At 41.4% G+C, this 16,229-nt stretch overlaps 1 protein-coding gene across 1 annotated transcript in view; it reads right to left on the reverse strand.

The window, feature by feature from the left end:
• Window positions 1-837: 837 nt before the first annotated feature.
• The window catches only part of scube3 (signal peptide, CUB domain, EGF-like 3), a 69,568-nt gene continuing 54,176 nt past the window's right edge, over window positions 838-16,229 (reverse strand). Inside the window, exons 9-23 of the mRNA XM_070839522.1 lie at window positions 14,833-14,955; window positions 10,166-10,282; window positions 5,969-6,091; window positions 5,744-5,860; window positions 5,553-5,648; window positions 5,351-5,467; window positions 4,134-4,295; window positions 3,757-3,960; window positions 3,350-3,511; window positions 3,090-3,257; window positions 2,840-3,001; window positions 2,565-2,762; window positions 2,285-2,437; window positions 1,321-1,400; window positions 838-992 (exon numbers count right to left, since the gene is read on the reverse strand). Of these exons, the coding sequence (XP_070695623.1) occupies window positions 840-992; window positions 1,321-1,400; window positions 2,285-2,437; window positions 2,565-2,762; window positions 2,840-3,001; window positions 3,090-3,257; window positions 3,350-3,511; window positions 3,757-3,960; window positions 4,134-4,295; window positions 5,351-5,467; window positions 5,553-5,648; window positions 5,744-5,860; window positions 5,969-6,091; window positions 10,166-10,282; window positions 14,833-14,955 (2,135 nt within the window). The 3' untranslated portion in view covers window positions 838-839. The remainder of the gene's footprint in view (window positions 993-1,320; window positions 1,401-2,284; window positions 2,438-2,564; window positions 2,763-2,839; window positions 3,002-3,089; window positions 3,258-3,349; window positions 3,512-3,756; window positions 3,961-4,133; window positions 4,296-5,350; window positions 5,468-5,552; window positions 5,649-5,743; window positions 5,861-5,968; window positions 6,092-10,165; window positions 10,283-14,832; window positions 14,956-16,229) is intronic.

Raw genomic sequence — 16,229 nt, forward strand, 5'->3', positions numbered from 1 at the left:
CATTATCTCATTGCTGTGGCTCTCACAATTATTAGTTTGTTATTCGTCTGCCAAATGTCCACTATCTTCCTAGAGTGATAAACCACCTTCTTGTTTTTGCTTTAAGTTGGCTTTAAAAAAAAAAAAAGAGCAACAGAAATTATCTGAAGGCTAAAAAACGTCAGTACAGTCTAGACAGACGGAACAAAACATAGATTAACTGTTTTAACAGTAAAACCCTTGGAAACGGCTCTAAGAGCTCAAATATAGTAAGGCTTTGAATGACGTGGAACGCAGCTGCGACGTGAGTTGACAACTGCTCCTCCTCGAGGACAGCACACAGACACTGAAGATGGAGCCGAGGTTACACAACACTTACACAACACTTACAGTCATACTTAATGGTAGGAGTTGGGAGCTGGAACTCAGACCACTCATTTAAGTAAATACAATAACAAGCTCTATCAAGCTCAAACCGCACACGCAAAACATCACTCCTACTGAAATAGGCGTTTCTATTGGGGTTTTTTTTGTGTGGTTTCATTGCACAACACAATAGAAACCAAACCCACTCACATACTCTACATCCCCACTAAATGCTCGAGCTCGGTACTGCAGACCTGTGCTGAATGGAAACTGACAAAAAACCTTAAACACAAACCATTTTCAGTATATCTCAGGTCTGCATAGTGTTTACTGTCAAAGCCTATGGAGAATTAGAGGGTAAACATACTAGTATGTTTTGTTTTGTTTTTTTCTAAAGTCCTGTGAGAGTGGAGGGGAATGTGGAGGGGCATGTCGAGGGGGGAGGGGAGGGGATGGGGCCGCGATCCGGTGCTTCAGCAGCTGTGTGACGTTTTTTACTTGTAAGGTCGCAGAAAAGCGGAGACTTTGCTGCTAATGAGACGTATGAAGGAGCGAGGAAGCATCTCGTTGGACTCCCGAGTGGTGTACTTAAAGTAGTTGTTTGGGTGAGCCAGCACATCAAAAAGAGTCTTAATCAGTTTTTTGTCCTGTAGGGAAGAACAGACAGGTGTAAACTCTACGCTAAGACACACATCCTCGTCCTTAATTACTATTTCAATTTCATTTGTAACATTTGGCAATGCTGGAATACAAAGAACACACGTATCCTGTGACGACATTAACAAATCTTTTCATTATTAATGTACCGCCTGACTCATGCAGCTACTAATGTGTTTGTTAGCGACAGCTTTGTTTAGCCTAGCCACACCTTTAAGTGCAGTTTATTGCTTAACTGAATTACCTCTCCCACGTGGTCTTATGCATCAGCAATAAATGAAGCCAAAGCTGAACACAGTAAGAAGTAAAACTGCTAACCTTGAGGATTTCTTGGTGGTTTTCTGAGGCATAGAGTCTTCCATCTCGCACTATGTCCTCTACAAGCTGTTCATAGTCCTCTGAATTTATGAAAAGAAAAACAAAAGACACAAACACAACAAGTCACTTCATGAAATGCTGAAAACAGGCCACAAATATTCAAAACAAGTTAGGTGGTGAAATATTATTAAAACACAGACAAAAAGAAATGCTGAGGAACTCCGTAGTGTTCCTGTCACTCCACAGCCAGTAAACCACAGAATACACTGTCGACAGTTTCTTTGGTAGAAAGTGTTTTCAATGAAAGGGGGCTGTGGATTATTCAGAGTAACCAGGACACAGTGCTTTTTCTGTGTTGTGAGTAGAGCAGGCCAGCAGTAGCTTATTGCAAATATATCACATCAGCATATATGTGGGTGGATAAAAAACAAGGAAACACAAGGCAGAAATTTGTTTGAAGTAATTGAGAAACGTTCACGCTTGCATATCTTGTCTACCAGAGAGCACAGACACATTTACTTCTAAATTGTATAATGTCCCACTGAGTACATCTCACTATACTGAGAGCTACCTGCGGGCTTCTGGTCTCCATTAATGGTTCTCAATTCGAGGCTGAAAACTAAAGGAAATCAGGTAAGCTGGCTCCTTATCTTCACTTAAATCTCTCCTCAAAACACATTATTTTACAGTTGCATTGTCTTAAATAGTTTCATTTTGCTCCCCTGCTGCGTTTGTTCTTTTAACAAATAATTATTTTAATATTAATTATTAGTATTTTACATGCATTTTAACCTTCTTTTGGAAAGTGCTTTATAAATAATTAACAAATTCAAAAAAATTGAAATCCGTACTTTTTTTGTGTTCTGACACTTAAAGTTAATAATGAAAAATAATGAATAGAGTTGGAGTTGAGTTTCATAGACATGACAGTTGATAGTAAAAGCCAGCTGGTGAAGATTCGTACCATCATAAGTAACATAAGGGATCTGAAAGCCCCTGGCGCTGTTGGCCTCGTTGGACTTGAAGTTAATCCAGAGACGTCTGGAGCGAGCTGTGAATGCGATAGGCCGCTCATATGTCTGACACGTCTCGTAGGTGGTGATGGATGTAGCTGACCCTAGCAGAGGCACAGAGAAGACAATGGTGGTCAGGCTTTCACAACTGCTCCTTGTATGGCACAATCAAGAGTATACGCAGTACAAACACAGAATTCCACTGAGACAACAACTGCTCACGGCACTCACAGTTCTTCCTCATAACCAGCACATCTCCACACTCGTCCTCTGAGGGCAGGAAAATCTCTGGCACCACGATTAGGATCTTGCGCTTGCTGGGCGGATTGATGTTCCAGATACACTCCACATTAGCAGGGTAATTACCGGGATAGTTGGGTGACTCAATGTAACCCATGAATTCGCCCATCTCACCACCACATTGCCTGTCTAGACGTACACAAACAAAACAAATTGGTTTCCAGCTCATGTTAATGAGAACACAAAACAAACATTTTTATACTCACTCTTGCACTGCGAGACACTTGTTGCACCGTCAAAATCTGTGGTGGTGTTCCCGGGGCAGGAAATACAATAGTTCTGTCTAAACTCTGTCTGATATGTCCCCACTGGACAGCGGATACACCGGTGCACCGTGGTGTTGTAGTAATGTCCTGGAGAACACTGAACTGCAGAGTAGAAATGAAGATGGACATTAAGTTTGGCAGATTATTTTATTATTACATGTTTGGCTGTATAAATAAAGTACAGGCCGACCTTTAACTTCACAGTCATGGAAGGAGCTGGCACCTTCCCGCTTGGTGTTCAGTCCTCCGCCACATGGGAAGCACAGGGTCCGTCCCAAATCTGGTTGGTAGGCGCCCTGAGGGCACGGCTGGCAAGGTTTGAAGCCATCGCTGGAGAAGTACCCCGTTGGACACTGGCCTGGTTTGTAGAACGTGGATATGAGTCTTATTATAAACGCTTCACAAGATACAGAATTGGTGTTTAACATTGTCTCTGGAACTTTGAACTACCAGCACAGGAGGAGATGTTTCTTGCCCCGACTGGCCCATGGCCGTCACTGCCAGGGCAGAGGTCACAGGCCAGCTGACCCTCCTTCTCCTGGAAAGTGCCAGGCGGACACTGGACACAGCGCTCCTGCTCACCGTGGTAGTAAGTCCCCGGCAAGCATCTGACTGAGAGAATATCCACAACGGCACAGATCAGAGACGATACACTTAAGTCATATCACTTAAAAAATGGCCACTGTGTGCATACTTGACCTCACAAGACCTTGCATGGCAGATTATGATAGTATATGGGTGGAGATGAGGTTAAATTCTGAGTCTGTCATTGTCCGTGATGCTCACAAATCTAATACATTTGGACATCACACTAAAATAGCTGATCTGACACTCCCCATCCAGCTCTCCGGTCTTACCACATCGGCCACTGTCCCTCTCCCAGCCCGGGCCGCAGTTCTCTTGAACTGGAGCAGCTTGGGGAAGTTTTTGGGCCACCTCGTATTCCAGACCAGCGACTCGGATCAGGAAGCGTTCCTGGTTGATGGACTTCTTCAGAGCCTTGATATAGGTCTTAACCTGCTTCTCCATGCGCTGCCTCAAACAGCTGAGATTGCAGCTTCCTGGTTATGGGTAAACGCAACATACTGTGTTTCAGTCACAAGCACACAGCAGATCTTAACAGTGTGTGTGCTGGACAAAAATAACATGTTTCTAGACATAATTGTATAAATGAGCTGTTTGTGTAGGTTGCACGCTTTGCTGCTACGGTATTGCTTCAAAAGAAACAACCAACCTGTAGTGTCTCCAGGTTTGACCTCAGCTTCCAGCTCCAAAGTAATGCGTGTTACCTCTTTGTTAGAGGGGTTTCGAGCACGTCGCCCTTTGGCTTTTTTAGAGGAGTCACATTTAAGGTTGACAAATGTCACCAAGCAGTTGCTGCAGGGCTGACCGCCTCCTGTGGACGACATGATATCACATTGTTTGTGAAAAAATAATGAAGATACATCAGTAAACCCCAATCAGACATTAACCCTTCGTAGTCTAGGACCGCCACACAGCGTCAAAGTCACATGTCGCACGTTTGAAAACGTAAAGCTGTGACACAAGCACGCAGGTGCTCAATTCAAAGACTGTTGGAAAGTGGACACTTTAAACTTTTTACAAGTGTTTGAATTTTGTCGATTGGCCTATTAAGACTAAATTTATGAAGAGCCGAAGTCGCGCACTACAGCTCTTCTACGAGTTAGAAGATGCTGAATCTGGGGAAGAACGTTCTGATTCTGAGGAAGACTCCTTTGAGAGGATGAAGTGGATGCTGCGCGTGAAGACAAATGAGAGGAGGTGTCCGCGCAGACCCCCGCTCCTCCAAAAATCCAACTAGTTCCTACTTAGATTTTGTGTTTCTTTTGCACTTTTACATACAGTGTGTCCATATATTATGTCAAAATAAATAAATACTTGTAGAATTACATAGGTGAGGTTGTGCTGAAAAGAAAGACACAAAGAAAGGCAAGCTAAGCAGTTTTAATGGGAAACACAAAGGTAAAATGAAAAGTAGTAAAAAACGCTGTTTTACCCCAGACTCTGAAGGGTTAATAGTAAATTATGTTGATTAGTGTTTGGGAGATTAGGTGTATAGTTTCGTGGATGGTGTGAGTCAAGGCTTGAAAACAAATCATTAGTGGTTTATTAGGGCTACATATAATGATTGTTTTCATTATTGATTCATCTCTTGATTTTTTCACAATTCACCAACTTGTTTTCTCTGTAAGAAATTTGTAAAAAAAAAAAAACAGCCAACAGTCTAAAACTCCAAAATATATTAAAAAACAACCTTGACAGAGAACAACAGAAAATCCTCACATTTGAAGAGCTGACACCAGTAAATGTTTTGCATTTTTGCTTGAAAAATGATTAAAACAGTTGATGTATTATCAAAAAAGTTGCCACAAAATTTTCTAATCAATTAATAACCAATTAAATAATCAGTATACAGATATTAAGACTGACCTGGTCCAAGTGTCCGCCCTCTGTCCTCCGTTCTGCCAGTCAGCTTTGGGTGCAGGTGACATTTGGCGTTTTTAATTTTGAAAGAAGCCGTCTGCTTCACTGGAGGGGCCAAAGTCTCTACAGACAAACACAGTACAGTGAGTAGGAGCAAAACACAACACGCTGCTGTTACAGTACAGACAGAATCTGGAGGGCAGCAAACCTATGCAGCTCTGGCTACTGCTAGAGTTGAGCCTGGCAGGAGACTTCCCTCTGAGGATGGGGATACCACAGCTGACCGAGTAGCTGTTGTCAGACTCTGCACAGAAAGTTTACACACAGAAAGAAAACATTTAAATTTTTGAACCATAAAGAAACTCCTGTTTGGTGTTTCGTGATCGCACTCTGACATACCTGCCAGATAGTGAGCCTTGGAGGCACAGGTAAGAGAGCAGCTCTCCTTCTTGCCCGTCTTGCTACAGGTCAGAGTGGCCTTTGGCGCCACGAGTCCAGGAGGACATTTCACCAGCTCTGAAAGAAAATAAAACCCACACAGAATCACACACTGTTGACAAAGAGAGCTGAGAGAATGAGTGTGTGTCAGTGATATAACCACAGGGGGGCAGTGCTGCTACGTACCAATACAGTCTTTCCTGTTCCAGTGCAGCTTGAACCCAGGTGGACAGGTACACTCGTAGCTTCCCAGAGTGTTGATGCAGCCATATTTACAACCCCCACGATTTATACTGCATTCATCAATATCTGTGAAAAAATGTGTTAACATAATGGCATTTAGTGGACGTGCAAATACCACTAAAAGGGCTAACTGTAAACACTAACTTTGTTTAATTCCTTAGAGTCTAAAACATGAAGAACATGAGGAAAGAGGAGGAAAAGGATTTTTTTTTTTATTGCCGATGATAAAAAACAGAAACACGAAATAATGCGGTCAGTCCAAAAAGATGGAGTCAATTTTGTTGAATAAAATGAAAGAGGAACTGGTCTATTAAAAAAGAGCGCAGCTGTGAATGAGGAGTTCCTGAGAGGTCAGTTCATTTCATCCTGTCAGAGAGTCACAGTCTGGAAAGATTAATGTGCTGGCGTGTAAACAGAAGTGATTCCTCGTTTTGATGTCACCACATTCAATTTCATGGTCAAAACTTCTTTTGCTCTTCTGCGAGGAAGACTTGTGGTAAGCAGTAAATTACAATCACCTTTTCAAACACATGCTGCGCTAAAACCACTGAAAGCATCCGGGATCCAGATGCAGGCTGGCTGCCATTGATGGCAGGCATTAAATTAGTTTAGTGAATAGAGCTGAGGATGCGACAGGCTGCACACAACACCAGGAAAGAGACAGAGATAATGGCAGTGATTGATGATCTGGCCTGCTGATATGAAATGCTCTTCCTTGTCTCATTCAATTATTCACCCTGAATAAAAGCAGCCTGCGTGCCTCTGCACTCCCTGAAGAAGATGATGACTTCATCAACAGCGATCTGCCGATGTGTATCCAGAGCTGCTTGGAAATGTTATGAGAGATACGATGCTTATCCTCTGCATCAAAGCACTCAATTTAAAGGACAAAAAACTCTAATGAGTATCTGATGGAAGCGAAGCTCATCTGCCAGCAGCTGACCTCTTTGTTCCTCCCATAGTTGAAATGTAACCCAGTAGATGTATTCTGACCTCTCTCCATCTTTTGTCTTTGTGCGCTCTCACAGAAGAGTCGAGAAAGAAAGGGACAGAACAACATAGAAAAAACTGACATAAGGACTCAGGAAGTGTTTTGTGTAATGGAGAGGAATTTCAGGACGGGCTGGGGAGTTCACGGAAATGTTGCCATCTTTAAATTTTAAAATCACTTTTGTGTGCTTGCTCATCAACAGCAACTCCCAGTCCAAACAACATCGTGACGTGAGTTTTTAAAAGGAATGACAAGCACAATCTGGACAGCTTTTTTCTGTGCTTTTCCAACCAACTCCAACTAAAATATCAACTTAAAATTTTGGGGGATTAAACTTGTTTTTCATTAGATCTAGAAAAATGTATGCATAATACATTTTTCAGTACCAGCAGAAAGTATTTCTGTAGAGGTCTGGATCAAATGTGGTAAATTCAAAAATACTTTGAAAGTATTTAGTCACAAATGCTCTATTTTCCCACCAGATAAGCAAAAAATGAGACGATTGTTTTTCTAGCTGAGCAGGAGAATGGCTGGATATACGCTCACTTGGGAGGAATGTTGACAGGCCTTGGCACAATGCTTGACAGCAGGTCACTGACCTAATTGGGTTTGTTTAGGGTGAGTCTATTGTTAAACACTGAGCACAGCTTTCTGGATTGCTTGGCAGCTATATTTCAGTTGATAAACCACACAGGGAATAACATAACCTTGGCTATGGCTGGGAGTGAGAAAATACAACAGGGAGCACCATAAATCTCTGGGGTTATCTAACAGTTCCGACAGCGCCGATGAAAAGCGAGGGGAAATCATTCATCACTGGCTCTCTCAACAATGGTATAGAGAGTCATTTACGCCTGACCATCTTCTCTCCACTCAGCACCTCAGTGTGGCCCGATCACAGTCCATCATGTGAGAAAAGGCCTTACAAATCCAATTCTGGTGCTTTTATTACCTGAACTGACAGCTAATACAGCTGCCTGTGTGTGGAATGGATCCCATGAACCTCTTAGACTCAGTCGTAATACAGTTTGGGTAATTCTAACCATACATACAGAGAGTGGATGAAATAAAAGCAACCCCTTACAATATAATGCAATCCACCATCTCTGACTTGGTTTCAACTAAGCAATAAATGAGCTTCAAGAAGGTGGTATTTTTGCTGGGCTACTTTAATGGATTGCATAATACAATCTTTCCTAGGGTGTGACAGTGCTGATACCGAAAGGAAACATGAGAAGAAAGAGGGATTTAACATGTAATAAAGTTCCACAGTTGGACATGTTGCAGTAAAACGGTACGAATCCCATTTTTTCACTTTGTGATGGCGGAAAACTGCATTGATGGCGTACATGTACACATTAACGCCCTCTAGTCTCAGTAACATTCCTTATTCCACATTCTGTTGCAACATTCCTGATCAGTAGACCTGCCAAACTACAGATGAAAAAACACAGAACAAATCACTGCGAAGCTATGTATTTTGAGTACATATGCTGTCTCTCTCTCAGAACTACTGTGAGGCCCTGAGGCGCTGGAGACAGCAGCAGATTGTAACTGGTGATACACACTCCATCAAAGGGACGCCGCAACACCCTGATGTGCTCTGACGGGCCTCTTGCTGCCTGCCAGGCAGATCTGACGCGCCCCCACACACCTCCTTCTGACACCAAAGGCTGTTTTTGCTATCTGTTCCACACCAGAGTACAGTAGGTACCTGCTAATGTTTGATGGACATGGTCATACTCTGCCTTGAAGGACCATAACAGCAGTGTTTCATGTTTTAGTCCATTAACTACAGCACAAATTGTCTACACTTTACATTACTGCCAAGTCTAGCGTAAGTTCACAGATTGATTTCTTGCCTTCCAGGCAGCAACCTGTTTTAGCCCATTTCATTTGAAAATCAACTTGAAGAGACTTAAAAACTATAAAACTGGCACGAGATTCATAATCATTTAATTGCATTACATTTACTGTATGAGAATGCATACAATTTAATACAATTAAATGATTCATAATCATTTAATTGCATTACATTTACTGTATGAGAATGCAGCTGCATGCAGGGACTATTATTTTTTAAAGATTCTGTTAAATCCAGATTTAAGAGTCACCTGGTGAAAAGTTGAACAGTAACAATACCATGACGTTGTGAAAAAAAATACTGTTTAAGTCTCAGATCTCTCTAAATTGAATTTAAAAAAAAAAAAAGAAAAAACAGGCACTGAATGTGATGGATTATCTTAGCAAAGACGTTTCACGTTGATTAATTAAGTTGATTTTCATACAATAACTAACAAGAATAAAAATCACCACCAGGCTTGCAGCTGTGTGAGCTGTACATAAACACAGCAGTGCTTTGGGATAAATGCTTTAACGCTCACAATGACAATTAGCTAACATAATGATGTATGGCATGTATAGTGTTTATCACGCTCACCATCTTGGTTTAGCATGTTAGCATGCTAACATTTACCAATTAGCATGAAGCACAAGTACAGGATAGACTGATGTAAATATTTGTTGCAGGCATTTGGTCATGAACCAAAGTATTGGACAAACTGATATGATGATGGCGCTACAAGTAAAGGTAACGCCAACGTTATTACAGGTCATCCTGATGGGAACATGAATGTCTGTAGCAAATGGGATGGTAATCGATACAAGTTGATGAAACATATCACTCGAATACACAAATATCAACCTCATGGTGGTGCTAGAGGAGAAGTCAGGGGATCACCAAAGTCTTCAGGATTCATCCCCTTGGTATCATGAAAGTCTGTGCAAAATTTCATTGAAATATATCCAATAGTTGAGACATTTCAGTCTGGACCAATGTGATGGACAAAGGCATGCTTTGGAAATCAGCAGTTATCTAAAGTATATAAAATGCTTTAATGTATCTTCTAAAGCTATCTGGTATGGTCTGGTATGGTAATATACACAGCATATTGCAGGGAGCTATAAGTGAGGTGTCAGTAGAAAGTTAAATTAGCATAAATAATAATAATAATTGGAGTGCACTTAGGTTTTTCCTGCCAAACAGGAGAGCAATTAATGGGGGTTTAGCAATGAGGTGTGGGGAGAGTGATGGACAGGACATTTACATCATGAGACAAGACATGGGGGGGGCCGACGTGCTGACTCACCTCCACAGTGTGCCAGGCCATAAAGGACGTAGCCTTTATGACAGAGGCACTGGAAACTGCCGGCAGAGTTGACACAAAAGTGGTCACAGGCGCGGTCAAAAGAGCACTCATCAATGTCTGTGGAGACAGAAAGACATGCTGTTAGAAACTTCTCAAACAGTTCAACAAATTGGCAAAAAAAAAAGATCTTTCAATAATTCAGACAGGACTCTTCTTCTCCACTCATGGCACATGTTCCCACTTTCATCTTCAGTGCTATATTGTATTCATTGTTTGTCATGAATTGCAATGGGTCAAATCACATGTCGCAACAATAGAAACTGTCTTTTGAAGGGAAGATGTCTTCTGTTTGGTATTTGGTACAGTAGTTGACCTCCAGGAGTCATGCAGTTTTCCATTTCGATGCACTGAAATGGAATTGTCAAAGTATTTTTGAAATAACAAGCGGCCACAGCAGGAGTCAAAAGAAAGTCTGCTCTTCACCTGATAATAGGAGCAGTGGGGCAGTTTTTCTCCCCACACAGAACCTGCCAATCATCTTCCCTTTTCTTCTCTTAACCATACAACCATAAACTACGCAGTATTGTTAGAAACCCCATAATCTGACATCTCATTCTTTTCTTCTGAGGTCATGTTGATATCACGTGATTAAAGATCATTAAAAGCAGGCTTCTTCCTATCTGCATCTGACAGATTTATCTAAATACTACAATGATTGTTGATTTTATTTAGAGTCTTTGGTCCTTCTGTCAGCATTGTAGCATTTATAAATCCACGTTGCAACAGTTCCTTCATGCCTGTCAGTGGCCTCTCTGTCTTTTCTGCTCTCTTATATGCACATCCTGATTAGCAGCTTAAATGTTATGGGCGCAAAGACCATAAGCATTGATACATGAAGCTACAGGATATGGATGACATTTGGTTTTATTACGATCAAGGTTTCCTTTAATGTCAGCAATAATCTGTGTCAAGCCCAGGCAGCACACGCTGAGAGAAAGTGGGGATATGGTATAACTTTGCTGTATGTCTAATTGGCTAATTTAAAAAAGGTTCCCAGGATTTTCCCAGGAATATCATGCTTTCATCCATTATATTTGAACCTCCTCTGGGTTATGAGGCAGCGCCAACCACCATCAGACACATGACGCAGGTATTTCCCAGCAATTACAGGAGTTCAGTTAAATAATGGGTTACCTTGAAGAAACCAAGAAGACAGACTGATAAATGTCAGCACAAATCTTGTGTACAAAAATATCCACATATTCACACTGGGCATAATCCTTCATGTGTAATACAGCTGAACTCAGTCCTTGAGGTTGATACTTGGCAGGCATTTTGTCAGAGCATCAAGAAGATGAACATTTGAGACCAAAACCCTATTAAGTGATCAGTTTACAGATGAGCACACAAGCTTTGGAGGAGATCCACAGGTTCATATTCAAAAGTTTGACAAAAAAGTTTAATAGATGCACACATGACTCTGATCCACCTTATCTGGATAAATAGATCCACTTTACAAAAAAAAATAAAAAATAAAGATTTAGGTTGAACATTTGCCATATTTGACAGAACACAGCACAGTAAAGCAGGGGGGTAGAGAGGGCAAGTGGCACAGGGTGGACTCAAACCCAGGCTGCTGTGGTAAGGACCTTGTAGAAGAAGCTCCATCAGGTGAGCTACCGGGATTAATAATTTAGGCAGAACATCTAACAAATAAAATGATATTTCAGAACCGGATGCACTGGTTCTGTGCAAAGAAGTTCAAAAGTGAGCACAAATAAAGATGAAAAACTTTTACAAAAACAAACTTATACAGTCCTGGCAGCAGTTTGTCCCCTCTGGCGGCCCCAGGAGATTCCTAACAGCAGTGGTGGTTAAGAGCAGTAAGGGCTTACACATGCTGTATGAGGCATTGCAAAAGTGATTGTTTTCGACATATTAAGCATAAACTTTTCTCGGCACACTTTTGAGCAAAGAGTCTAAGACCCTCTGGGAATTAGGCGTGGTGGTTGAGTTTACCCTCAAAAAATGTTGCAGTGAGTGACGCCAGAAGTCGATCTGCAACTTATCATTATAACATTTTGTGCTGTGCCATGCTACAGAGTAGATGTGAGAAGACATCTGGGACTCCGGCAACCCTTATTTACCAGGCATCTGAGGTGAAGTATGCAGTGGGTGGGCACGATAAGCATCATGAGGTGATGTACATGCAGGGGACCATGGAGAGATGAAGTGAAAAGAGTGGTATCACTTACACTGGAAATGACAAATCAGAGTTTTTCAGCAAATATTTGCTCTTTGTTCTCTTTGCTCTCGGTTAATCTCTCCACTCACTACACCATCACTGCTGGTTTGGTTGTCAGGACTCAGCTCCTCACTTTAACCTCGACTCTGACTCAGTATAAAATTGCAGTGAGGCAAATGAGGTTGACTGAAACTTACAAAAGGTCACTATTCTTTATACAGAACAGATAAGAGCTCTATCATAGATGTTCCCTGTGGATAAAATGTGGCTTCTGATGAGCATCTCCCTGAGTGCCCTCATATGGATTAAGAGTGAGAAGGAGGCTTTGGAGGGTGTTGAGGGTGGAGGAATGCTGACAAGGGCTCAGCAGACATGCCTCATCCTGACTTATGGGCCATGGTCCACTGACAGCAGGGAAACACCGTGACTGTTTAAACCAAGATAAACCGAGAGTTCAGTTTACACATCTCAACACCTCGTGTTACTGAGTAGCATGACCCACCACCAAGCACAAGCACTTAGTCGTTAATTTACCTAAGCTCATTAACAAACCTGTACTATTGTAACGCGGTTATACATTTGCTTTACTTCACCCTTAATCTTCATAATCTGTCACTTTTGGATCTATGTTAATAAAAGAGATGCATGATGGGACAGTGGTGTTGTTCTTTTAAAATAATACCTCTTAAACCCCAAGTGTGTGGGAAATTTAAAGGGGCACTCCAAAGATTTAGCATTTCAAGATCAGCCTTTAAAAATGAGTGTATGTTGTTGTTTGTTCACTGATGTTTATCTGTGACTCTGGAGGAGTTAACCCCGATGATGTCATTGTGATGTCATCAGGGTTGCCTCAACCTGGGATTGGAGACTTCAGTCTTTTTAAATCCTATGTAGAAAATGGGGGTATGAGGCATTTACAAGGTAGGGAGGGACTCGAAAAGAAAATATAAGATAAGAAAAAATTCAAAAAACATTTAATGAACACAGAAAAAACACATATAGGTTTTACACATCTTTTTTTTTGCTGATTTTAAAGACATACATTTCAGGAATTTATAATACCTCTGTATTTTCTTATAAAAAAATATGAAAAATTTCATGAATTTGGATTTTGCTTATGTTTATCTTTTCTTTTCAGACACTTACCTTTGACACCTTGGTTATCCTGCCTTGTTTGAAATTCATTGTTCAATAAAAAAAAATGCTAAAAAGATGCTATCAAGTTGCATTATGGGCATTGTAGGATCCAGTGTTTTGGAGCTTGCCCTATACTAGAGAATAAAAGTCTCCCTGCTGATTTGATTTTGTCCATTCTTTTTTCAGTCTGTCTCTTATGAGTGCCACAACGTTATGGAGGTGCAATAATGAATCCCTGGAGTGGCCCTTTAATCACAGATTTGCATAACAACATCAGAGTCAGATAAGATCCTAAAGATAAAGAAGAGAAGATGAGAAGAGAGGATAAGGAGCAGACAGGTGACTCAGTAGTGTGGAGGGTGCGAGAGCCTGGCAGCACCTCACTCAACAGGAGGTGGGCGTTATCACAGCCCTTGTCTCCAGACAAAACACACAGCACCAAACAAGGACAACACTGTTCCAAAGTTCCCCTTGTGCACCCAAACAGCACATGGCTGAGTTGGTTAAGGGATGGTGCCACAGACAACAAGCTGTGATTCACATTCCTACGTGCACAGACCACATATTTTCAGTTATCTGTGTAATTTGGGCAAAATAAACTTCGCATTGTTTGGCTCAAAATAATCAGAGAAAGGCATCCCACCAAAAGTAGATCTGAAGTGACAAGAAAGTGGCTGCGAAGCACAGTGACAGAGTATATTTTCATTGACCACATAAGATGTTTGTATACTGCATACAGAGTAGTGTGATTCAGTGCAGCAATTCTAAATCCATTGCATGACACTGATGTGTACCAGGCTGAATATTGATTGACCACATCAATAAAGAAACAAGAATTAAAAAATAGCATGTCATCTGTTTTTCCACTCAGAGAGAGACTTAGCTCGGCTCCACAATTCCAGTCTGCACGTCTTCGTTCACCAGATGTTTCTGTAGTGGCTTGATTCATCTAAGAATCAGAGGTTGTAGAGTTAGAGCTCTAATACCCCACACCTGTGTTCGGCCATGGCAAACTCTTTATTTGTTCTGCTGCTAGTCCTCCCAGCTCCTGCTGAGAGATGGCTACCACCAAATATAACAGACAAACAAGCCAGAGAGGCCTGGTTTGGCCTCTCTGCAGGCTGGCGGGAGCATATTTTTGTGCCACTAGGTGGACATTTGTGGTTTACCGTTCTTGCAAATCAATGCAAAAACCACAATGAGAAGAAGACATGCCTTAAGGTAGTGATCCACAGGAAAATGTGTTTCATCTGAGTGGCAGAAAGTAGTCAGAAGAGCTACCTACCTTGACAAGTTCTTTCATTGGTCAGCAGCTTGTAGCCTTTCTTGCAGCTGCACTCAAAGCTGCCCACTGTGTTTCGACACACATGATCACACCCTCCATTGTTAAGACGGCACTCATCAATGTCTGTGAACAGAAAATCACCACAAAGAGTCAATCAAATTGATTATCACAAAAGAAAATGAGAATAAAATGAATTTACACCTGTCATTGTGATTTTTTTTGGCAACTTAGGGGCAGTGGACACAGTGTGAACACAACACTGACATATTTTTTTTTTTTTTTTTTTTAATTCTATTTGTTATTCTTATTAGTAAACAGTTGCTTTTACTAACAATTGACATACCAGCATGTATGGAGCAATATTATCATTCCTTTGGAGACTTGTTTCTGGCCACCTGATGAACACAAGTCTAATATTCACTCTCCTTTTAGCTCTGTTTTTGGCCTCCACCTGATCCTGAGAAAAATATCTCCTCAGCTGCTAAATGCTCACTGGCTAGTCAATACCTGTCTGTCATTTGGTGCTAAGCAGGTAGCGTACACTGTAGTTCTCAAATTTCTGTAGCTGAAAACAGCTGCCAGACACAACACTTGTGAGAGCAGTGAGATTACACCAAAACAGCAAAACCGAAGCACTGAGCTGGAAGACGCTGAAATGCTCTGTAGAGTTGAAGGGGTTTGATAATTATGGATGACCTCTTTCACATACAAATAGTCATGTGATGTGTTGTTAATGTAAATATTTCTATTATAGCAACTTTAACAAATGTTTATAAAACGTTGTTGAGTCTGAAAAGCAAGCTGGAGATATAAGAATAAAGGCAGTTAGCTAACGCTGCAGAGCAATTCAAACTAGGATGATCATGTGTTTGGTCATAGTGCCCTGGCAGTCTTGCAGAAAGTGGAAATGAGCTTCAGGGATTTCCTTACTGGCCCTCAGAAGGGCTAAAATCAGTTTGCGTGTGGCTGTAATGGGATACAGCTCTTGCGCACTAAAGCCTCCTGGCAGTGAGGCCTCTAAATCATCATTGTCCATCTCCTTGCGATTACTCTGCTCTTTATTTCTGTAGCCAATACCCAATCGATATATCATGTGTTCATCCCTGCTTTTGATGGTGCTCTGCCTTGGCAAGTTTGGCAGCAGCTCTGATTAATTCTGAATCATCATCACAAATGAGGCGTCTGTCTCTTGAGGGAGTCTTCATCATCTGGTTGAAATAAATGCATCAGAAAAGGAATAAAATGATCCCTTCCTTACTCCATCGTTGTCTCCGTTCTTCAGAAGTGCATAGCCTGCAGCAAAGGCCTGTCTTCTTGTGCCAGAGCTGCCTGGGTTTGTTTTCGTCTTGTTTCCTCTCAAACCAAACTAATATAAGCCAATGTACTTTTATCAGAGT

Source organism: Pempheris klunzingeri, chromosome 11, assembly GCF_042242105.1.
Source record: "Pempheris klunzingeri isolate RE-2024b chromosome 11, fPemKlu1.hap1, whole genome shotgun sequence".
Taxonomy (NCBI): domain Eukaryota; kingdom Metazoa; phylum Chordata; class Actinopteri; order Acropomatiformes; family Pempheridae; genus Pempheris; species Pempheris klunzingeri.